Here is a 26,130-nt window from a genome sequence, read left to right on the forward strand (position 1 = left end):
GATGAGGACTATATGACGACAGCATGACGAGGACAGCGTGAGGACAATGGGTTTGAGGAGTTATTACGACGGCGACCTGATGAGGACTATATGACCACAGCATGACGAGGACAGCTTGAGGACGATGGGTTTGAGGAGTTATTACGACGGCGACGTGATGAGGACTATATGACGACAGCATGACGAGGACAGCTTGAGGACGATGGGTTTCAGGAGTTATTACGACGGCGACGTGATGACGACTATATGACCACAGCATGACGAGGAAAGCTTGAGGACGATGGGTTTGAGGAGTTATTACGACGGCGACGTGATGACGACTATATGACGACAGCATGACGAGGACAGCTTGAGGACGATGGGTTTGAGGAGTGTATTACGACGGCGACGTGATGACGACTATATGAAGACAGCATGACGAGGACAGCTTGAGGACGATGGGTTTGAGGAGTTATTATGACGGAGACGTGATGGCGACTATATGACGACAGCATGACGAGGACAGCTTGAGGACGATGGGTTTGAGGAGTGTATTACGACGGCGACGTGATGACGACTATATGATGACAGCATGACGAGGACAGCTTGAGGACGATGGGTTTGAGGAGTTATTACGACGGCGGCGTGATGACGACTATATGACGACGATGGCATGACTATGATGCAGTGGCAAGAAATGACATCGATAAAACCACTTTGAACGGTACACTGCAATATATCCGGGAACGGCCCACCGCTACTGACGGTGCCAACGGCGCAAAACTGAGAAACGAGCTGAGAACAGGTGACGCTTTAAACTTCTTTGATTCTGGAGCCTCTGATAAATTCACATGACTTTAATATCCCCCAAGAAAGTATAGGGGGTACTACATCCTATGAGAAAAATGGGAATGATGGCACGATGACGATGGTATGACGAAGTAACATACACCTTCCAGAAGCGCTTGAATTTAATGTGGACGGAAGCATCAAACAGTCAGCAGTGGAGATAAGCAAGATAGGTTGACAGTATTGGTGAAAAAAAGCAGAGAAGAGATTAATATACTACCGCATCCGTTACAGGCATAGGTAGAGGTACAAGGTAGATATATAGAGAAGGTTTCAGGAAGAGAAAAAAAAAACACATTGAAGGGATGTCTACAAAAATGCTAGAATGAAAAGCATGTAACCTGAGTAACACAATCAGGCTAGATGACTATTTGTGACCGCCCCGTTTCAAAGATGTGCCAATAAATAAATATCATCATCATCAAAGCTTATTTTCTAGGTTCCTTAATTGGCGGAGCTATAAGCATTTGCCTTTATTATGTCAATCACTACTATGATCAGTTCGTATTCAACCACGAACAAGTGTAAAATATTCCTGAGATACAAAGTTGGTTGCGCAAGGTTACTGCCCGGCTAGCGTGATAGGATTCTGTACCACTCACACATAAATTTCCACAAATAGCGCTCTTATTTCAAGGTTAATATCAGTACACGCTGAAGTATTCGATTACGAAACACGAGCCCTGCAGCCCTAAGCAAGCCTGAGGCTCAACGCTAGATAAGGCGGTTCTTCCAGGAAACACCTAGGAGTATACGGACAGAGTCGATAAGGCACAATTTTTAGAAACGTTAGAACCCGCAGAAAGTAACTTCAGCAGCAAATGCATTCATCTGTAAAAAGGAAATGAACACCAGCGTGCCAGAACTGCAGCCGGGCATGTCGGCAGGTGGTTCCCGCTGTCGAACGATGCGCCCATCGCGCGGTGCCGCGGTGGGCTTCCAAGCGGCGACTCGCCCACACCAACCACCCATCTGAGAGGGAGGGCTGGTTCGGTGCTCGCGCCCCATGTAAATCACTTCCCAGCATGTCACCACGAAAGTGGCGACGCGCGCGTCGCCGTATAAAAGGATAGGCGACAAAATATTCGTCGACGGATTTTCACTGGCGGTGGTCTCTGAAGGTGGTTACCACAAAAACGGCGCTCAGCGTGTTCGCAAAGCCATGCGGTTTCTTCCGGTAAGTGGGAAGCGCTCTTGGTGTAGCGGTTTAGCGAACTGCCTGTAAACTTGAGAAGGAACGCGGCCTTTTCCTAGAAATAGAAGAACTTATCGACGCCTGATCATATAACATGAACAAGTAAAATTTAAGAAAATATTTGATGTGTTTTTCCCCAAGCTTATGTTTAACATTTTTATTACCTAGTGTTCCATGGCATCGTTATCCTTACTTCTGTTAAACCCAAAAGAAGGACTGCGCCTTCCGTGTTTGTATGGAATGACCAATGATTGGTCTATTCCAACGCCTCACAGTCATGGCCACCTCAGCATGTCCATCTATGCTGCTAGAAATCATGTTGTTGATTAGCTACACCTGCAGAGTAGTGGAATATGCGCTTTGACTGAGCTCTTAAATACCCCAAAGACAATTATTGCATCCGCGTCCTGATTGATCGCAAATGATACGATGATGATAGGGACAGTCGCCAGCGGGAAGCAAGAAAAATAGCTAGCAAGTTAAATATGACCCATTTGCACCAGCATTGATTGAGAATAATTTGTGCAACAGATTGTGTAAATATATTTTGCTCTGGCTACAACTAGTATAGCTAGCGAGTCCATGAGCAAAGCGAAACGAAAATTGAGCTCCAGTTCCCACAGATATTCGTCATAATTCTACATTGAACTATCTCGCTCAGTATGAGCTACAACGGGCGACAGCTATCCATGCACTTCCGCGTTGTAGCTCATGCTGATGCGATAGTATTTGGTACATATCAACAACTGGTAATGGTGAACTGCCATAATTCTTTCATACGTTCTATGGAACTCGCGTGACCGGCAAGCGTCGGAATCTGCATTACACTGAATGAAAGAAAACATTCACTCTCCACCAACGCGGGGGGGGGGGGGGGGGGGGGACTGAGTCGCTCACGATTAGCGAAAGTGTTTTGGTACCTCGCGCATTAATCGAAAAAAAAAATCGTAACACTCTTCAAGCAAGTTCTATAGTTAGGCTCTAAACTACTAGACGCTCCAGTATCACACATTTACAATCATGTATTAACCCCGATATCTTTACTATCGTCTTCATTGGTGCGAATCACTAAGTGATAATTTATGTGCCTGATTCTAGTATTATGGCGACATCGTACATCATTTGACTCGTATGTTTCAAAATCACGATTTTTATAGGAGTACATGTTCCTCACAATAAACAGAAAACAGAGATAAATAACTATAATTAAATCGAGGCAGTATATACTGAACCAGCAAGCCCACGGCGCATGAGCGGTAGTGTTTTTGGCGGCAGCAAATTGCATGAGAAATTTCAAGTATTGGAGTGTCAGGAAGCCGTCATAACTTCGATGTATTTTCGTGCAGTTAACAACGATTTTTGCACAAGTCTACTGAGGAGGAGTTTGAATTCGGAGATTTTCCGTTCGATAGTGGTGTGAACTGTACTAATTTGCTCGTTCGTAACTATCAGAGAAGTCGCGGCTCAAGGACCATGCAGCCTGTTCCATGTTTGCCTCTTGCAAGCCTGTACTGACGCTTAAGCCGAAGGCCTCCGGTTCAGCGTTGTACTTCGCGTCGCAAGATGCAACTAAACCAGAGGGACAAAAGAGCGAATAAAAACAAAGAAAATGGCGAAGAGAACAAGAAAGACATATCGCTTGACAGCTTACCCTGAAGAAAGCTGATTCGACGCACAGAAAATCGAGAGATAAATACTGGTACATCTAGCGATCTAGCAATGCCGAATCTGCTCACAGAAGGCAGCATTCTTCTGAAGTCACGCAGAGCGTTCAAAGAAGGCTTTGAATGTGTTTCACTTTCGTCTACCGAAGATTCTGAAATTAAAGTGGGGATGAAACTGCATTGCTGTGCTTTGCCAAAATAACATGTCAACTCGGAAGTGATAGCGCACGCAATATTATCGTGACATTATCGTCATATTGATGGGATTTATGCTTGCAAGCATGAGGGCTATCAATATTGCGATATGACCGGTTCACTGTTGTACGTCCTGCCACTTATTGAATTTAAAATGATGAAATATTTCTTACAGACCTTGTATCAAACGGACTAGGGCCTCATTGACTTTAGGTTGGTCTCTTCTTAGTTGTGCTAAGAAAAACGAGTGAAGGAGAGAATAGCCTACTGGGGAATAAATGCAAAAATGAAGAAGCCAAGTCAGCGCGGCCAGTTGCACACGGAAAGTAATATTTTGTGTTTCCAGGGAATCAATTCGCTAGAGCGTCTTGAAGCACACCGCAATCAATTCTGAGATCCACTTTCAGCCGCAACCATCACGGCAAAGCCGAAAAGTGACAATCAATCGCACTTAAGTTTTGTTTTGGGGCAACAATCTCTCATAAGGACTCTTTTATATTAAAAATACATTCCTGTTGAAGGACTTGTTTGGTTTCGAAGGTGAAGTGCATGCATGGAGCTGCTTCATGTTCAATATGGATTGGTTACGGCTGCCCATTTTCACTCAATGTTCAGCAAGAGGTCCCCAAGCTTTATGCGCAATATAGTAAGAAACACGGGATTAGTTATTAAACGTCAAGAAAAGAGTCACGGTAAAACGGTGAGAACATTTATTTAATTACAGTGTGCGCAGGCTGACCATGCCTACGTGCATCCTCTGTGCGAATTGTCTGCCTGTCGCGAAAATATTCAGACTTAATGTGGCGCGCGAGTGACAGCATAAGAGCGTTTGGTGCGCCTAATGAGGCGCTCAGTCTCCCTTGAGCCTCCGAAAACAATGAGACAAATGTACTAGATAACGCACCATAGGCCAAGGGCTGAACGCCGTTTGCGTTTACTTGCACTTAACCAGGGTCGGATTAATGTAAAAAATCCATTTCAGTGCTGTCTCTTTTCGATCATCGTCGAATGGTCCGAGAGGTGCTCCTCCGACGTTATCACCGGGATCGACCAGCTCTGAAGGTGGATGATAAGAAATGTATAGAATTGACTAAAAGGCATCCTTACTTTATACCGACCCTGGATCTTTCTATGTGGTGTACTTGTCCTTTTTTACGTTGCAAGAAGCACTGCTTGGCGATCAGTTTTGTCACAGCACAGGTCAGGAAAACGCTCCGAAGAAACAGTTGTGACTTTGACTGATGTGCCATTTCTGCTAACGAATCGGCACTGAGGTTACAAGAGGTACCAATCAATCAATCAATCAGTTGTAAATCAATCAGTGGATCAATACACTTTAAAAATTATTAAATTATTAACATTCTGTAACACATGCAATAGTGCTCAAGGATAAGCAAGAGCCAAAATCTTGTACATGAGTACCCATAGGAACTTCTTGGCTGAGACAAAGAAATCGTAACACAAGTTGAGTGTATTATTCACAGATATCGAGACAAAATGAAGATAACTTTATCTTAATAATAGAAGGAGGTAAGAATTAAGATATTTGTTCAATGAGAAAAGGAGTAGCCGGACCGGCTCAAGCGCCAAAATCTCCTAAATGTGTTGTATAAAAAAAAGAGAACAAATTTAATTACAGAGGAAATAACACAACCGAAGGCAAGACTCCTTTATATGTTCACATTATTTGACGCCTTAGCGTCTAATTAGAGCGAGCATATAAAACATTCATTGCTTGGTAACTTAAGACATTTCGATATTTTCGACAAATATATTGAGCACTATCATAGTGCATTTATTTTAATTCAGACTGCAATGAGTCGTGCATGTGTTAAAAAAATTATTCTTTTTTTAATTCTTTTGCAATACGAATACGTGCTTGATTACGTTGAAAGTAAAGCCTGGCGCGTTAGAAACGAGCTTCATAATCATGCGTAACCTTTTCCTTTTGATGCCGTGGGGCAAACTAACGCAATAAAAAAAGGCGGTGGTATAATAATGAACAGCTCCCCAATATTGTAGTGCCTCAGCACAATTCAAACTTACACAATATTTTTTTGCAACACCTCAATACATATAAGTTATTTTGCCATTGACTGCATAAGGTTGTTTCGCGACAATCTATTCAAAGCGCTGCCAACAGATGCAATCACTATGACAGTGTTGTCTTTGGAAGCAGAAGCTTTCATGATTTCAAACTCACGCTACAATCTGATGCTTTTATAACAATGTGGGACAACGTTGTATATATATATATATATATATATATATATATATATATATATATATATATATACAGTATTACGGCAGTAATACAGTATTACAGCAGTATTATATATATATATATATATATATATATATGTGTGTGTGTGTGTGTGTGTGTGTGTGTGTGTGTGTGTGTGTGTGTGTGTAGACACGGGACTTAACATTGAGCCCCAACACATAGGTGGATTGTCATTCCTTATGATGATGGATGTCAGTGACGTTAAGCGTTGTTGTGAAGCGTTATCACAAAAATTATGTCAGGAGACTTTAAAGTTTTTTGCTTTTAGGTAAAATACCCGGATCTGATGATGAGGCACGTCGTAATGGGAGACTCCGGAATAATTTTAGCCACGTGGACTTCTCTGGCGTGCACCTGAATCTAAGTACGCGAGCGTTTTTGCATTGCGCCCACATAGAAATGCGGCAGCTACATGCGTCCGCGATCAAGCTCGCGACTTCGAGCTCAACAGCGCCACGCCATAGCTACTGGGCTACCATGGTGTGTGACTTCAGGAGAGTTATCAATAGAGTTATTTTAGACTTTTGCCTGTTCTATTTATTTACACCTCGTAGAAATGCTATTTACGTAGTTTACGAAGAAATGAAATGTTGTGTTATAGACACTGGAGTGTTTAATCTAGCGGAAAAGGTTTAATGAGGTGTAAGCATGCTGATAAAATCCTACTGCAAGAAATGTTTGAATATAGAACAAGCTGTGTCGTTGAAATAATGCTGTGGGTTATGTGGAGACAATCGACTGAAACAACGTTCGTCACGGCGGAATGCAGAGCCGATGGAGATACAAGATAGACGCATAAAAATGTCAAAACGTCATATCTTCCTCTTCTGCGTAGAGAAATCCATCTGTTGGTTAGCGAGTAAGAGATGAACTTTATTTCACGACGACATAATGTTCTGGTGGTTTAGCCAGTGACCCGTATTTTGACCAGCATTCGATAAACCCCAAGTTTTATTCGTCAACTCTTTCATTCAGCTGTGCGTGTCGTAAATCTCAATGAGAACACAAACTTCGCAGCTTTATCAGGCCATCTTCGCCTTCATAATGCAATACGTGGCACCTTTTGTACAGAATGCATTGCATTGCTAGTGCGCATGCTGTAGTGCCGACACACACACACACACGCACTTGGCTTTTAGAAAACAGCAGTATTACAAATATGTACGTATTTGTACTTAAATCATCGTGGGCCGGTATTTGGTAGGGATGCGTTATGCTCTATTCTATGCTAGTCTTATCATCCACCGCTCACAGCCGGCTGATTCCGTTGATAACGTGAGCCTACTGTAACCCTGACCACTGACCAAGCGCGAAAAGCACGAAAAGGCGGAAATTATTCGCTACAAAATACCGGCGCTGCTAAGGCTCACTGTAATAAATGTTATAGTATAAACGATTATAAATAGTCATGCGCGTTTAGGCTTATATGTAGGCTACGAATTAATGTACAGTGATGCAAGCGTAGTTTTGTGTAGTTGCTCTGTTCCACTCGTCTGCATAGCTGTGCATGTTTCTGTGCGTTGTTGCTTTGTTTTATGTGCCTGCCCTATAACTCATATGCCGGACTTTGTGCATACGTTCGTGCTATTAGAACCTCTTCAGTGTTTTCAATTGCTATCAGTGCATTCTTTTGTGCTTACTGAGTGACAGCAGTAGTCGGCGCCAACTAACCATGCCCACCTGAAACTTTTCATAAATTCATTAAAGAAACAAATGCTTACGGCGCTGTTTCAGTTTCAACATACAAGGAAGTGTTATTTTTTCTTCTCATTCACATTGTACGAACATTTTATGAAATTGTTTTTCTAGCGCATCATCCTGTTGGGCCAACGAACCTGGAGTTAAGGGAACGTTATTGCCAACTAAAAACGGTATAAAATGACACGTTGAGTCAATATTTATTTTTTATTGCAATAAATAGCCTTAGTGATTTATTTACATCGAATCGCGGAAATATTTTGATACCTTTGTGAACCGAGGCTCCCATTAAAAAATTTTGTTAACTAGATCTTTGATTATATTCCGTCCTTGTAAGGATAGAAAGATAGAATAGAGACAGAGAAGTTAGCCAGTATACAAACCGACAGGCTACCCTGTGCTGTGTTGAGGCGGTAAACGGATCTGTAGGTAATATAAGGAGATAGGATATACAATAAAATTAAAGGAAAGAAAAGGATGGTCTAGAAGAGCGTGACTGGCTTCTCTCCTTTTTTGTAATTTCGTATTCGTACTCACTAACATGGAATATACGTTTCTTGGTTGTTATGCATGGCTCTATCATAGTATTACTATATTGCTGCATTGCTTACGGCTGCGCGCAATATTATGTGCTGTAACCCTTGTACCCATAAAAAAGGAAGAATTAACATTAATCCTAGAGTATCACACGATTCTACCAGGAAAGGAATACCGCTTTCCGTATGGGTTTTCTTAGTAGCGTCATGCTACTCTCAATGGGATGAAAATTTCTTCGTTCACGAAACCTTCTTCCCACTTGCGGATTTCCGCAGACCTGATTGGCCTAACCGTGTGCCGTTTGCTGTTCTTCATTGGGAATTTATCCTGCTTGTAAAGCATTTGTGAATCTTTTGTCTCAAAATTTATTTATCATAAGATTACTTATTAGTAAATAAATAAAGAAATAATAATAACATTAGTGTGCTCTTTTTTAGTTCATTTATTAGGTAATACCAGGTATGGCACAGGTTTCAAGGCGAAAAAAGTCTGTTGACTTAGGACAACATTAACAAGCAGGGCATCGCGCAGCATACCCGTCTGATGGCTTAGCAGCTATAACGTTGTGATGCCATGCACGAGGTCGTGGGTTCGATTCCTGGTCGCAACAGCCGCATTTATTGGAGGCTAAAGGAAAAAAGGCGGATGTGCCGTGAATTGGTGCATGTTAAAGATCTCCAGGTGGTCAAAATTATTCAGGAGCCACACACAATAGCGTCCCTCATAATCATACTGTGGTTGGGGTGCGTAAAACGTCATAATTTTTTGCAAACAATAGCAATGTGCATGCGTGAGTGTGGTACGTACATTTCAGAGAATTTGGAAATATTCTGTAGTGCGTGGTGTGCCACTTAGATGGCTCAAGCCGGGGTCACCATTACACTAGACATAGCTAGATTATGAGCAAAAAAAGAATCCTCTCCTTGGTTAAATTTACGATGTTTTTCACGCCTTCCTTTAAATTATTGCCTTTATTATCTTCCTATAACATTTATGTTGTACATATGGCAATTAAACTTGACCTATTCCATCACCCCCGGGCCCTTAGGGTAATTCAAAAAATAAATAAATTCCTCACCGTCATGGCCACCCTATAAACAATACATTACACATGAATTGAGAATTCTACTTAATTGGGGAAAGGAAGACACAGGTAGCGGGAAGTGCTAACAATGTAAGCAACTAAATTGTGCCCCTCCTACCGGTTGGATCTCTAAAATTGCATCATTGGGGAGCCTAACACAACGGCCTACAAGAAGTTGACGTCGCGAACGACGGCGGGACATCGTGAGGAAAGCGAAGCTGCGAAATGAGTGCGGAATTGTGAGCGCTGGGACTTGCACAGCTGTGAAAAGTAAGTTCACAGCTGAACCCTACAATGCTGACACAGCTGACCCCTCATTACCCCTAGAATTATTCCAGGGCCCTCAGTCTCCAGCGGCTGCCGAGCACCTGACCAAGGCGGCGGTAAGACCTGCGATACGGCAGAGGGTGCTAAGAATCTCTCGGTCTGGACAGGGCCGCCACTGGAAACTGAACCTGACAACATTCAACACGCGAATGCTCTCGAGTGAGGCTAGTTTGGCAGGGCTGTTTGAGGAATTACCAGGCATTGCCTAGGATATTATTGGCCTTAGTGAGGTTAGAAAACCTGGTGCGGCTAATACAGTGCTGACTAACGGCCACGTCCTCTTCTACAGAGGTATTCCATACAAGAGAGAATACGGGGTAGGATTTCTAAGTCATAAGGACATAGCGGGCAACATTGATGAATTTTACAGCATTAATGAGAGGGTAGCAGTCGTCGTAATGAAGCTGAATAGGAGGTATAGAATAAATTTATTAGAAGCCTACACCCCAATCTCCAGTCACGATGACGAAGAATATGAACAGTCTTATGAAGATGTTCAATTAGCGAAGAGAAAGGTGCAAACTAAGTGTAATGTAGTAATAGGAGACTTCAATGCAAAAGTGTGGGAAAAGCAGGCTGGTGAACAAGCAATTGGCAACTACGGCATCGATTCTAGGAGCACTAGAGAAGAGATGTTGGTAGGAATTCGCGGAAAGGAATAGGCTCCGAATAATGAATACCTTCTTCGGGAAGCGTAGGAACAGGAAACGGACCTGGAAAAGTCCTAATGGAGAAACAAGTAATGAAATTGATTTCATAATCTCTGCCGATCGCAGCATAGTGCTGGATGTAGAAGTGTTAGGTGAGGGAAAGAGCGGTGACCATAGGTTAGTGAGGTCTAGGATTTCTCTCAATTTGAAGAGTGAAAGGATAAAATTGGCCAAGAGGAAACAGGTCAAGCTAGACAAAGTGAGGAAAAAAGCAGTCCAATTCAGGCTGGTGCTCGCAAACAAATATGCAGCTTTATAACACGAAGATGAAGACAACATAGAGATAATGAATGAAACCGTAACTAGGCTGATCTCAGAAGCAGCAATTGAAGTTTGATGGTAAGGCACCAAGGCAAGCAGTAGGTAAGCTCTCCCAAGTAACAAAGGACCTAATAAAGAAATGACAAAGCACGAAAGTGTCAAACTCGAGAGATCAGATAGAATTCGCTGAACTGTCGAAACTGATCAAGAAGAAGAAAGTAAGGGATATACGAAATTATAATGTGGAAAAGATTGTGGAAGCATTAAAATATGAAAGCAGCATGAAATCAGTGAGAAGAGAACTTGGCATAGGACAAGGCAAGATGTATGTACTGAAAGGTAAGCAGGGTAATATCATCAGCAATTTTGATGACATATTAAAACCAGCGGAAGAATTGTATACTGACCTGTGCAGTCTCCGGAGCCACCAAGCTACTTTCATTCGAAGAAGTGATGACTAGGATATAGAGGCTCCTTCTATAACTAGCAATGAAGTTAGAAAGGCCTTGCAAGACATGACCCGGGGAAAAGCTGCTGGAGAACATGGAATAACAGTCGACTTAACAAAAGATGGAGGAGATATCATGCTTGAAAAGCTTGCGGCCTTTTATAAGTAATGCCTCACGACGTCCAGTGTACCACAGAACTGGAAGAATGCCAACATTAAACTAATCCATAAGGAGGGAGACGTTAGAGAACTTAAAAATTATAACCCCATTAGCTTGCTTTCAGTACTATATAAATTATTCACCAAGATAATTTCTAATAGAATCAGGGCATCACTTGATTTCAGTCAACGAAGAGAACAGGCTAGCTTCAGGAAGGGATATTCTACAACGGATGACTTCCTTGTCATCAATTAGGTAATAGAGAAATCTGAGAAGTACAATAAACCTTTCTATATGGCTTTCATAGATTATGAAAATGCATTTGATTCAGTAGAGATACCAGCAGTCATAAAGGCATTGCGTAATCAAGGGGTTCAGGAGGCATACGATAATATCTTGGGAAATATCTACAAAGATTCCACAGCTTAATTGGTTCTCCCCAAGAAAAGTAGAAAGTTACCTATCAAGAAAAAGTCAGGCAAGGAGACAAAGTCTGTCCTATGCTATTCACTGCGTGCTTAGAAGTATTCAAGCTGTCAGATTGGGAAGGCTTAGGAGTGAGGATCAAGGGCGAATATATCGGAAAACATTCGTTTTGCAGATGACGTTGTCCGATTCAGCAACAATGAGGACAAATTACAACAAATTATTGAGGACCTGAACCGAGAATGTGCAAGAGTGGGGTCGAAGATTAATATGCAGAAGACAAAGTCAATGTTCAATAGCCTGGCAAGGGAACAAGAATTCAGGATCGCCAACCAGCCTCTAGAGTGTGTAAATGAGTACATTTATCTAGGTCACTTACTCACAGGTGACCTTGATCATGAGAAGGAAATTTACAGAATTATAAAATTGGGTTGGAGTGCATGCGGCAGGCACCGACAAATCCTGACCGGGAGCTTACCAGCGTCGTTGAAAAGAAAAGTGGTGTACAATCATTGCATTCTACCGGTGCTATCATATGGGGCAGAACTAGGAGGTTAACAAAGAATCTCGAGAACAAGTTAAGGACCGCACAAAGAGCGATGGAACAAAAAATGTTAGGTCTAAGAGGCAGGAAGAGAGCGGTGCGGATCAGAGAACAAACGGGGATAGCCGATATTCTAGTTGAGATTAAGCGAAACAAGTGGAGCTGGGCAGGCCATGTAATGCGTAGGATGGATAACCGGTGGACCATTAGAGTTACAGAATGGATACCAAGGGAATGGAAGTGCAGTCGAGGACGGCAGAAAACTAGGTGGGGTGATGAAGTTAGGAAATTTGCAGGTGCAAGTTTGACTCAGCTTGCGCAAGACAGGGGTAATTGGAGATCGCAGGCAGAGCCCTTCGCCATGCGGTGGACGTAAACATAGGCTGATGATGATAATGAACTGTAAGTTCACTGACTGAATAAACTTTATTAAAACCAGCAAGAGGTGGTGGCTGGGCCTAGGCCTCCCACGTGGGGACGTCGAGGTGTTGCCTCTTCGCCGCCTCGCAGGTTTGCTGGGTCGCCCAGAGTTGGCCGTCGAGGTTGGAGCTACGCAGGGCAGCCTGCCATCTCGACGAGAGGGGCGTGGGGTTATTGTCGGGGTATTGTTGTGTGCAGTCCCAAAGCATGTGTGTAAGTGTGGCTGACCGTAGTCGTCTGCACGGATGAGAAATGAGAATTTTTTTCCTGAACTTACAGTTTCGCAGTCGTCTGCACGGATGACAAATAAGATATTTTTTTTCCCTGAACGCACAGTTATCCCACGCGCCATATCTGCAAAACTGTAAGTTCAGGAAAAAAATCTAATTTCTCATCCGTAGCAGACGACTGCGGTTCTGATATGCGTAGTGTTCTTGCGCATTCAATAAAGTTTGTTTGACAACATTCAGATGCGTGACGGCTGTCGGGAGTCACTCTGCACCGCTAGATGCCTCCTGTGTGAGCACACTATGCGCCTCCACCCGCTGGAGTTTCTCGCGGGCACGCCATTATTTAATGCTGGCTTGCCGGCGGCGAAGGAACATGACTCAAGTTGAATTTAACCGTCTGATACAAGTCGTATGCTAGAGTTGCGGTGCGCTCGATCATGTTGACATATCTTGGCTATGGAGAGCATTGTATTTAGTCAGTGGTGAGGGGCAAACAAAAAGAAAGCTTGCCCATGTGCAGTGAAGCTGCGAACGAGAGCACAAAAAAAACAGAAAGAAAAACAGTACACTGTAAACTGTACGTTCCCCAAATGCATTATATCCAGTTCTTCTGCCAAAAAAAAACCTAATTATCCAGAGATGTTTTATTAGCCAATAATAAACTTTCATGCTTGACTCTCGAAGCGAGTGAAAAAAAAAATAGCTCCACTTCATTGCATACGGAAGTTAGTGAGCGGAGATCTGTTATCTTACCATGCCTTCCCAGTAGTCGTTTCTGACCAAGTGTTGGCCTCACAACCAGGGGTTGTAGATTCGGCCCACGGGGCTTAGGTATGCCTAAATAGACATCTATCCTTTTGTTCCACGGGCCATTTTTCCCCTGGAAATATGGAGGGGCCCTGTCTAGAAAGATTAGTACTGTAAATGACAACGCACTTCCGCAGTTTTGTTCATTGTTATGATCTCTATATATGCGTTTCTTCCTCAGGGCTTTTTACGGTCGGTCAAAAAGAAATTACAACTGTACTATACTGAACAGCTAAGGAAGGAGCGAGAGGAGCTCATACTTGTTAACCGCACTCTTCGCAGGAGCCTTACGAGCAATATGGACAAAAATCCTAACATGTGTCATGACGCCCTTACTCTCCTCTTCTGCTTACCCCAGTGCACAGTAGCAGGCTAGAGGAGTAGGTTTCAATCTCGCCACAGCTCCATAATGCCTCTCTGGCATGGAGGTACGAATATTGAAAATTATATTCATACGCAGCATACAAGCAGATGTACGTATAGTGTGTTTAAATAATTGGTTATATACGTATATTACTAATACAGGTACAGCAAGAAATGTTGCAGCCTATTTGCAAAATTATCTTCATATATTTTTCTGTTAGCAAGGTAACAATTCACAATACACGAAACGCGCCACTTTACTAATAAAGACAGTTTTCATGGCAACCTTAAGCGGTTTGTTACAAGATACCTAAACTGGCGGTGGCTCTTGATGACAGAGCAGGCATGATGATCGCACATGTTGACAATTTACCAGGCTAAGGCAACTTCACGAACCAGCTCAACTTTATTTCTTAGCATCTTTTATTTCGTACCTTCCGTAGAACTCCATGTTAGTTTCGCAGAAATGCAGGAAGTGTACAAACGAACATTCCCTTGTGATATGGACTTAAAAAACTACGAAACTCTTAGTTTTAAACAGAAAATCAGATGCGGTGGCGATAGCCAAGGTAAACCTCTGTTTCCTGTGATTTATACGTTTACACAAACATTATTCGTCTTAATAAACAATTTACCTGAAACATTTCACCACGCGCTTGTGTTGTTTACAAAATATGTTGACATCATACTATAATGCGCATATGTTCTGCTAATTTACTGACGATCCCTCTGACAAGTATCTGAGTATATTAGTCACCACACAAGGAATCTGGTCGCACCTAGCATTCCATAGCTTTCGACGTCAACCTCACGCACAAAGGAGCGAGTCCGCAGCATCGCCGCACGTGTGATCAAACTGCATAACATACCCCCGTTATTCCGTCACTTTATTTGAACTGTTGTCGTTAGAACAACTTGTTCGCCACGTAAAGATATATATTCAAACCGCTACCACAAAGAAATCCCTTTCTGCTCGAAGGCATGTTGCAAGGACAAAAACCGTTACACGATGACGCACTTGGGATCCGTACAATGACAGTCACTATTAAAATAGTCCTTTAACTGATATATTCCTTGAGAGTTGAGCGCTATATATCTCTCATGGGCACCGGTTTACACACCCGCTCACGCGCAGGAACGTTCTTAAGTCGTGTCTAGTAAATGTGATATGGGCCGAGATCTTAGCCAACTCACCGGTCAGTCATAAGTTCTTACGGAGGAAAGCTTTTATGAATTTTGGTTTCTGGTTCTTGCAATCTAAGCCCGACTGCGTTGAGTTTCCTCGGTTGCTGCTGCCTAATAGCTCGTATTTGTTTATGTACATGCGCTGTCGATAGTTGCGCGCTTCCTTATGCGTTGATTTAAGGCCTGCTACTTCTTACACTACGCCTGCCAAGAAAACTGTCCGTTTTGACGGACGGCACAATATATTAACATGATGCGCCTCGTCTTTCAGGTCGTCCTGCTTCTGCTGGCGACCAGCCTTCTGGAGGCCCGGGCCGGCCAGGCTGACAGATGGCCAATGACAGGTCAGCCGAAGACTTCAGCTGCCCGCGGCTAGCGGACGAGCCGTCGGCAACCGGCTGACACTTTATATGCCGTTTGAACGCCCCCCCCCCTCCCCCCCCCTTTTTTTTGATGACGAACCCGGGAGGTTGACAGCAGCAGTTGTGGCCACCTCGCAGCCGGATTATGCCCAGGAAACAGGAAACTGAATCGCAGACGGACGTATCGGGAGCTTTAGCTGCCGACCCAGGAAGTGATTACCATTTATTTAAACTGCGTTTTACGAAAGCAAGCATCTATAGGGATGAGCCGCGACTCCGGAGGGCACCCGGGAGCGTTTGAAAGAAAATCCTGCCAGTAGAACAAAATATTGAAGGAATTCGACAGCATCGCTTGACTACCATTGTGAATTCTCTTTAAATGGACTGAAACCACCCCATAGTCGAAAAGGCAGAGGCTAGCGCCGGATAGAAAACCTACAAGGAGAAAAGATGTGCATCGCAGTCAGAGTTGGATAATTCCTGCTTAGTATGCATGAGAGTACACAACATGCTAACACGGAATTTGGCATCTAAGTCAAAAGCACTCTTTTGTCCTGGAGAGATTAGTGAGCCTTCAGTTGTATAATAGCATTCAGAACATGCAAGTCAGAGCTTGATGAAGAAACTTTACATCTATTGACCGAAATAATTGCATTTCAGGAATATAACGTCACTGCAATCAGGACTGATCAAATTTTCTATATTATAGCACTGCACCATGTTATTTAAGCGTATTCTTGCCCACTGGAACTCATTAAAAAGTTATGTAAGTATGTCGTAGGTAGGCGTTCAAATACGGCCTTCTTACAAACAATGGCTCTAAATTAAGCGTTGTAAGAAGCGCCAGCACACACTACTACGCGTTGGTGCCATGGTGCTGCCACCTCATCCTCCCAGGAAACACGATACAAATGAAAAAAAAAGAAATAGAAAAATAGCGAAACAAAGGTAAGTGCGGAGAGCCGCTGGCAGGTGCCGGATAGTGGCGCTTTGTAGACGCTCTGTTGTTGTCTTCCTTTTCGTTCGGTGGTCGGCGGGTCCCGCTGGCGCCACGCAACACCCCTCCCCTCCACCGTTGATCTCACGACCGAGGGCAGCGAGACATGGATAGAGCACGCAGAGCTGGCTTTGCAATTAAGGGCGTAATTGTAATTGTTTCGCTAGCTGTCCGGGTCAACAGCGCTCACGTAAGATGCTTGTCTAACGCTGTCGTGTAAGTGGAGCAGGATGCAAATCGAGGAAGTGTTGAAATACGACGCGGGCCTCCCGCAAGCCGCAGCTCGAACCAGAAAGTGCACAATGGATGCTGTGTCGTGGGCGTGCGGCCGCCTTTCGCAACCCGAGCGGAGCGGCTGATGCTAGCCGAATGCCTATTCTTGTTTTGTGTGACACTCGTGGCCCCTGTCGAGTGTACGCTGCCTTCGCGTGTTCTGCATGGAATAACTCTTGCTCCGCCAGTTATTTTATCATTCTGCTGCCACCGCTCTAAACAAGGCTTGTTGTAGTATAGGTTAATGAAAGTGCCGCTGGAGACTTTAATTGAAGCGCAACTTCTAACGTCTGCGCTCTGTACGAGGAGTGACCTTTGTTGGTGGCCAATGGCGCTTCGGGGAGGCGTGCGCATATTTTGTTACAGAATACGGCAGGAGGTGTAGAAAGAGGTTAATGCGTCGAGGTGGCCCGCCACCAAATGTTACTTGAAGTGTAGTGAACGGGAGAAATTTCAAGCATTTTGGTAGGGTATCAATGGTTCACTAGTTACAGGGTGTTGGGAGAAAGATTGGAGGGCTCTTTCAGAATTAGAAATGAGTGCTTCCAGAGGATCCTTCGTAGAGGTCGACTGTTCGTCTGCATGGTCAGCATGGTCAATTACTGGTCAATAAGAGCAGGGCTGCACCGGAGGTATATAACCTCCATGTAATACTACCAAAAAGACCATCACCAGGAGTGTGTTTCATAAAAGATTTGATTGGTTTAAAGACGTTTTATGTAGCTCCTTTACGGTGTAAGAGGCGTAAACACTAGGCAGAACTCACCTTTCAAAGCATTACAGTACCTTTCGTGCCACATGAGTTTCACTACGCAGGGACGCCACAGTTCTGGTCATTTGTGCATTGGCCCTGTCAGGCTAATTAGACAATCTCAATGAGAGTGATAGCTCATTTTTCATTGCCTCTGGCCATTTACGCACTAGTCTCACAATTATTAGTAAGGGCGGCCGAGATCCACCGTTTTGAAAACTTCAAGGGCATTTTTATTTATTGATTAGCGCTTTATCAGTGTTTTAACGCAAAAGCGTTAAGGGCCCCGTGTCGCAGAATATCCGGCGTCGGCGTGCGATGTTGGCGTACGTAGCGGAGAAAATCGTCCCGAACTACCCCAACCGCGCAGGCCCTCCTCAACATGTTAGGTTTTGGTGAAAAAAATTGAATTTCTCACAGCGAAATCTGTCAGAAAAACAGTAAAGTACAACTTAACCATAACCTACAGACATAGTGGTGTCGGATTGTTATTTGAATGTACGAGAAAACATAATTCTGTTACGAGGAAACTCTAACACAAAAGCCCTTTTCCAGCATTTCTACCAAACCTACAGCTGTGCGCTCGGGTAGTTTACTTGCGAAAATGATATCCAGATGGACTGGCATCCTCGGCAGGTCAAATTATAACTTCGCCTGCCTAATGCGTTTTGGACACGCACGCGCGTCGGGCCAATATCAAACAATTATTAAAATAATAAAAACGGTGCTAGGGTCTCACATTTTATTATAACACGACTTTTATTGCCCCTGGAAAAACGTCTTCGCAGCAATGCATTACTGCTTAAAAATGAAGTCGACTTTAAGGGTATCGGTGTAAGCTTGGTCTTTGTAACCTGGCTTTCCCATGTTCGGTATTGCAGTGGGAAAGCCAGCGTACAACGGGGCCCGATGACGGGGCTCGAATGGGGCCCAATAACGCTATCGCGTTCCACTCTTAAAGACGAAGCTTAAGCGTCCTCCAATTTTTAAAGTGTTAACTGAAAAAGCGTATTCGCTCAGCCACTAACATGGTTGGTTGCGAATTCCATAAAAGCTGCAAAAGAGAGTTGTTATTTTTGTGAGCCTGCCTGAACTCCAGATGCCGCAGTATATATAGCATGGAGAAAAAATAAAATCTAGGAAATCTAATTCTCTGCAATATGTATAACGATGAAACAATCATAAAATGATTGCGAGTTTCAATAAATTGTTCAGTGGCTTATGGTAGCTTATGCCCGAAACTGACAAAGGGCTAGGAGAGATACCGTAGTGGAGTACTGCAGATTCATTTTGAACTGTAATTTCTGTACTTGATTGGAAAAATGAAGTTATTTCTGTAGCTTCGTACTGCTTTTGGATGGGTGATGTTTTTTTTTTCCTTTTAATGAAACTTCTTCCAAGTTGCGAATTTCCGAGGAACTAATTTTCCACGTTCTCTGATCCTGCTCTCCGATTTTTCGAGTATTTAGGTCTCGCACTGTGATAAACTAACCTACTGGTTAGCTAAGATAGTAGAGCAAGAGCCTCGTAAAGGCGTTAGTCCAGCGTTTGGTCCGGGGGGGCCAGGACAATTTTTTCTTCAACTACGAAGCTTTCTTGATGATGCTCGCTTTGGTTTTCAAGGCAGTTTAGCTCTATTCTTTGGTGAATGAGAATGTTTCTTTCATGAAACTTCCTTCCTCTAGAGTATGCCCAAATAATGGATTTTGTGGATTCTTTAATTTGCAGTGAAAGCATTGTACACGAGCGCCTATTGCCTACCACAAGATAGGAATATCTTCGAAATGTATAATTGGAGGTTGCTTAACTCTTTCACCAAGGCTTGCAGCTGTCGTAAAGGGCCAATTGCATCGGTAAAAAAATATTAGTGGAAATGCGTATGTTTGAACCTATGTGAGTGTTGATACCCCGAATATGTGCCCTGTGTACAATACTGCAAGCATTATCGGTGAAACTGTAAATAATCAAGGTTGCTTAGCTTCCTGGCTTGGAAGTACGCATAATGATACGACAGTGACATAGCAATTCCCGTGACAAAGCAGAGCTACATATCATTGCAACGTCAGAGCGGGAGTAACAGCTGTCGCTGTCAACTGTGTATTTGGGCTGTCCTTAATAATTTTTGTAGACCATTTCATTCTCAAAACCCACAAATAAATGTCAAATGAGATTGTCCGGAGGCCCGCGCTGGGTCTGGTGCGTGGCCGAGAGAGAGAATAAACATCTTTATTATGTTATTGTAGCTTTGGAGAAGCATCCTCATTCCTAATGACGCGGTATTACGCGAGCCTGCACCCCACATTGCTCACTGCACATTATCTGGTATGATGTTTAAGGATGCATGTACAAAACGAAAGTGAATTTCGGAGCTGTTCTTCACATTGTTTATACTGATAGATGTTCAGAAAATTTGAACTCATTGTATATCAGCGGCGAGTGTCACAGGGTCAATAAAAAACTAATTTACGAGCAGCCTGCCAACTTGCCTGCGCCGAATCCGTAAATAAACAAAACTTTTAGATTCTTCCTTTGCAACGGCAAAAACATCAATCACCGCACAGAATAATGTAAAATACAAAAAAGAGCTAATTTTTCTTTTATCTCGCTCTTTTTATCTCTACTTGATTATTTTACCTTGAGTTGCACGAAAAAGTGCAGTACGTGGCGTCCCATTAGTTTCGAAAGAAATGACTGCGAATGCGGCGAGAATCGAATGGTTCTCAATACGTTCTACGGGAGTTTTCGCCTGCGGAGGAAGGCTTTCACGGGGTCATAACCTTCGCTAAGTGACATAAAAACACACCACTGATGACGATCATCGTGATTCGTTTTAGGAGCTAAAGCAGAATTTATAATTTCGGCGATTTATCACCAGTGTTCCTCTCAATACGCTATCACTGGTGGCACAAGTGACCTTGTAAGCTGTAATCAGTGACTTCACGACTAATGTCTTGTTATTTAGGTCACTTCATAAAGATTCGACGAATGAGATCAATTGTAAAATGTGCTGCGAATGAATTAAGACCGCAAAGGTTGAGTTAACTTCGAGTCAAAATCTCAGCACAAAAAGCGAGTATGCACTTTTACTCAAAAACCACACGACAGCTGGTGCTAGGGCTATTCCGGCAGTCGCAAATTCAAGAGAACATCCTGAGCTCTGCGCAACAAATGCAAGTCTGAATAAAGGTCGGGCACCTAGAAACTAAACGTTGCTTGTTAATAATGAAGGTACAAGGTACTCATAGGCATATCCTTCGTGCAACGGCATCCTCAAGCGCACTTATTTTTAAATCATAACGCAATGTCTAGCACTTCATGCACTGGTTTTAATTTTGGCACGGGGAATAAATTTGTCTACTATACTTTGGCAGTTCAGCATACCTGCAATATGTGCCGTATATGTACGCTTGCAGCATTACGTGAAAGAGTGTATGCAATGGCAAGAAATCCGACAAGAAGGTTTTAGCGAAATGCATTCAAGGTAAAAAAAAATATACAGCAAAAGAAACTATCTGCTTCGTTGTTTGCCATTTAAACGGATGTACATCAACAATCTACCTTGGTAAGGCCATGGACCTGTCAGCGCATCGACGTCAAGATCACACGATACGCGAGCTTCCTCGAAAGGTATACTTGAAGGTGCAAGAAATAAGGCCGCACAGCTGGCGAGCTCTTGAACAGCCAGATGGCCTCTGTAGACAATACGTCCGTTTCCTGGTTGTTGAGCATAACAAACCTGTCAGTCTGGACTGACACGCAGGAAGCTTTCGCGTGGACTGAGACTTATCAAACCACCAAAGTTTCAGAGAAAGCTACCTGTGTTTCAGCCGCATACCTTGTATCCTTTCCCCACTTTCGTGCCTTAGGCATCCATCCGGCCAGCTTATAACAAAATGGGCCAAGTGGTGCTTTTGCACATGGCCGACAAGTAGGCTGGAATGCAAGGCTTGCAGTAGCGCAAACGTTTTGTTTCTGCAAGCTCCAAACTAAAAAAACGGTTTTATCAATGTTTCTGTGAAGCGAGTGTAAGAAAAATGTCTTCATTGATGACATTAGCCTCATTGTCATGACAGATTTAACCCACTTGATGAATTGTTGAGCGTGAAAATAAGTCAATGTCTAAAAGCATAGTACTCGTAATTAGCGTACTAAATATACTTAAACTGTATAAACGAGTCATGCGGCCTGTCCTTGCTTTTTGGTGAGCTTTTCACTTTTACGAAATCAATTTAAGCTCTCCGAACACACATAGTATGAAAAAGAGTTTTTTTCGTTTATTTTCTTTTCACGTGGTTTGCATTGCCCTTTTGTTCTAGCTTGGGAACTTGCATTATGAACTAGATGTTCTTTTGTCCGGACTTGTGAACTACTTGCAGGAACTCGTTTTTTCAGTGTTTTTGCATTGCGATTGCTTTGTTATTCCAAGAGTGTTAATATTTTTATTGCACGGTGGCGCAGAGTTAGCAAGCTATGCGGTAATTGAAACATATCACACTTGACGCAGTTGACGCAGTTGACGCACTTGACGCACGTTGGCACAGAGTTAGCAAGCTATGCGGTAATTGAGACATATCACACTTGACATGCTATTCAACATTAGGCACTGTCGGCAAAGTTACTCACTAAAACCGTTGCACGTTGCCGCATCATAAAGTAGTGACAGGTTTCTACTGCGATACAGTACGCAACGCTAATTATAGGATAATAAATGTTCTATCATTGCAGAGCCTCTAACACAAGGGGCGGCTTCTAGCAGCAATGCACAAGGTTTTTATGTTCTGAGAAGACCACCTCGCTATGACTCACCCCAGCAACCGGCGTCATCTGAACCTCTCCGAAGTGGTGCTTCGCTTCGCCAATGGAGCGACAACTTTCCGTCGAGTACGCAACCAGTCACAACAAGTGACCAGTACTACCAGACAAAAACTTCCGCGTCTTCGTCCCAGAGGTCCCAGAATGCACCCGCAGCGGCTAGATGGAAGTACTCTGGCTCCACCGATGCTTGGCAAACGCGAAGTAACGGTAGGAATGGCCAGGGCAGGGCGACAGAACGATTCGAAGTCAGAAAGGCTAACGGAAGGTCCCACAGAAAGCCTGCTGAATCGGGCAAGTCAAGCGCCAGTGCTGGCTGGGCAGTGGCCAGCGCACCAACCAATATCAAGCCCAAGAATATACTCGTCATAGATGCAGGTTACACAACCGGTAACATACAAGATTTCTTGAACTCGGGCTGGCCAATGACGAAGCCAAATGGCAACGGTTGGCAAATGGCTGCCAGTAGCGGGGGGCAGGGTGCTAATTCCAACGGTTGGCAAGCAGCGGCTAGTAGCGATGGCTGGCAAGCATCAAGCGACAGCGGCTGGCAGACATCAGGCAATGACGAACAGGTGTACACTGTCAAGACAGCGAGCATGGACCACGCCGCGGGTCTCGAGGCGGACACGCCTCCTTTCTTTTCCGGTGCGGGTCCGAGCAACGGAAATGGACACATGGTTCCAGAGAAGCAAGTGTACATAGTGAAGACCATCAGCCACAGCCCGGCGCCAAGCCCGCCTGCAATGGCTCCTGCGTGGCCTTCGGATGAGTGGAGCGACGCGCCGGCGAAATGGCCGTCGGATGGCTGGAACGGAGCCATGGACATGCCAATGGCAATGCAGAATGGTGGGAACGGCGGGATTGGTCAACAGATTCTTGCTTTACTAGGACAGAAGCAGGAATTCATATTAAAGACTCTCCCAAGCCTCTTGCCATCTGCGCAGCAGTCAGCGCCGTCTGACTGGCCCTCTGGCAACGGAAAGGCTTCCAAGAAAAACCCATGGGGGTGACTTCATCCATGACACATAGAAAATATATATTGTAATGTTTCCTTTAAATACTGAAAATGGAAAATGTGAAAACTCTCACTATGGAAGGCAGCGCGAAAGACTACAGTTGAATGAAAAAATAAAGTTCCTCATGGCATTGATCCTATTCTTGTGAAGAAATAACATGAACAGTGCTGCCACCATGCTGCCACCATGCGACAATAATTACCCTGAAGACGTGCAATGGGTAATTAACCTTCTGAATTTAAAATGAATATTGCGCTTTCAGCTGAACTCTGCAATCACGAGAGTTATACACTTAAGAGTAATTGTTATGGTCATATTGACAATGAGTTGATCGATAGATGTAAATTTAAATTGCGCAGTTCAATAAACACGATGATACAACACATTTGAACGCAGGCGCTATGCAAGACTTTTTAACTAGCCAGAGACTGCAAAACAAAGGCATATTTCCCATCCCATAACTTGGAGAAAAATCGAACTATTGACCAAACAAAATTGGTACCTGCACCACACAGTGACGTGTCGAGCGTCGGGACCAGTTTCAAGTATTTAGTTTAGTTTTTATGTAGCCCTCCGAGAAACAAAGCGCTATAATCTGTGTATCATCGCACGTCCACAATAGACTTTAATTTTGGTATGTCACACTGACGATACAAATGCACAACTCCTTTTCGCGAGAATTTGTGATGCATGGCAGTTTCGCAGCCCTGCAGTTAAACAAAATTTCAAGAAATACAGTCTGTTTGAGAGTAATTAAAACTTCTAAATTGAGAAGCTAAAGTAACAACTCTGTAGATTTCGCGGGATGAATTTCAGTTCTTCATACCGCTTGTCTAATTAGCATTCAAATATTAAAATGATAATTTTTCTTTTCAGACCCTCTTAATAAGACATGCAAAACGGTAAACACGGTGGTGTAGTTGCTAAATTAGTTCCATAGAGTTTAGTGTCACGTATGGCTGATAGATGATACACATTCCTGAACGCGTCACGCACGACGAAAACCGAGGAGGGGAAGAGTTGTGTCTCTCAATATCGCATCCGCTGCTTACTACGAGAATACCAGCGCGTTAGGTAAGTGCACCTAAACATACGTCGTATACAGCAAAGCCACAACTATTTCAGCACAAACGTGACTAGACGAGACCGCACAAACAACAGAAAGTGAGCCACAAAAAGAGCATTGTCTCTTTTCTTTCCGTGTGTCGCCTCGAGCATCGTTTGCGGAAGCGGCATCTGCGGAAGTTGCCTGATCAGGAAGGAGGACAATGCGGTGCTCTGCTTCTTACTTACCACGCACTACGCTAACAACAGCGTACCTGAAGTCATGAGCCCAAACTTTGACATTTCGACACTACCGGCGCAGTAGCCCCTGTGCCACAGAAGTGGAGGTGTCAACTGCCATGATGCCGTATCCAAAGGCGATTTCGTCGCCCATTCATAGTGGCAGGTAGTACATGAACTGCACGGCGTTTACGTACCTGAATTTTTGTCGCAATGGCGCATCCACTATAGCTAGCTGTATAGTCCTTCTGGCTACAGTAATTTTCACCACATTTCTTGTGGTATTATTACAATCAGTACCCCACACTTTCACTTCGAAAATATTTCAACTTGTGTAAAAACAACGACCCAGGCGAGGTAGTAGGTAGCGGATCAACACGGAACATGAAGAAAATGAAAAAAAAAAATCATGAGCCATTCCACTCTGTGAAGCTGGATGACCAGTGAAGCTGTTTAGCACATGACACAGAGGTGACCCAGAATTTCGAACAAAGGTACGAACATATTTATTGTCCTGATCGGTGGTCATCGTGACCATAAGTACGCACACATATTCGCGTGTCACCTCCGTTATTAAATCTGTCCGCCACGTAAAACAATAAATGGCTCGTACCCCCTTAAGCAATGGTTCATATCGAATCCCGGCCACGGTGGCCGCATTTCGGTGGGGACGAAATGCAGAAAACACCCATGTACTTAGATTTAGGTGCACGTTAAAAAACCCCAGGTGGCCCAAATGACTCCGCAGCCCCCCACTACGGCGTGCCACATAATCAGATGGTGGTTCTGGCCTGTAAAACCTTATATATATATATATATATATATATATATATATATATATGGCTCATATCCCCGTACACGCGGCCTCCCCATTACTACAGAAGAGAAGTGAAATTCTACGCTGGAATGATGAGCGCAACGGGGCCAGCTGTGGCAGCAGACGATGACGACAAACGCGTGAGCAGTGGCACGAGCGCGCTCACGCAGTTGCGCTCAGGGGTGCCAACGAGCCAGCTGTGGAAGAAGACGACGACGGTCGAGCCATATACAGCCACACTACGTCACGCACTATGTCATAGTTTCAAAGAGACGCATCGTTTTAGGCACAGGTATTCGTTAAATCCAGCTCCGATGCGAGCGGCGATATGCGTTTGCTTTTGTTGTTGGCTCTTTCACTCTCACTTGTCAGGGGAGAGTTTTCCCGCGCGGACGCCATAAAATCCACGATCCTAGCCGTAGACAGCTTCGCTGTAAAAAACCAGGGCG

At 43.8% G+C, this 26,130-nt stretch overlaps 1 protein-coding gene across 1 annotated transcript; it reads left to right on the plus strand.

The window, feature by feature from the left end:
• The first annotated feature begins 1,948 nt into the window (after nt 1-1,948).
• LOC119450587 (uncharacterized) lies at nt 1,949-23,703 on the plus strand. The gene is made up of 3 exons (XM_037714097.2): nt 1,949-2,005; nt 15,638-15,710; nt 22,475-23,703. The coding sequence occupies exons 1-3, from the start codon at nt 1,991-1,993 to the stop codon at nt 23,572-23,574; spliced, it is 1,188 nt and encodes a 395-aa protein (XP_037570025.1). The 5' UTR covers nt 1,949-1,990; the 3' UTR covers nt 23,575-23,703.
• The last annotated feature ends 2,427 nt before the right edge of the window (nt 23,704-26,130 follow it).

Source organism: Dermacentor silvarum, chromosome 1 (genome assembly GCF_013339745.2).
Source record: "Dermacentor silvarum isolate Dsil-2018 chromosome 1, BIME_Dsil_1.4, whole genome shotgun sequence".
Classification (NCBI taxonomy): Eukaryota; Metazoa; Arthropoda; class Arachnida; order Ixodida; family Ixodidae; genus Dermacentor; species Dermacentor silvarum.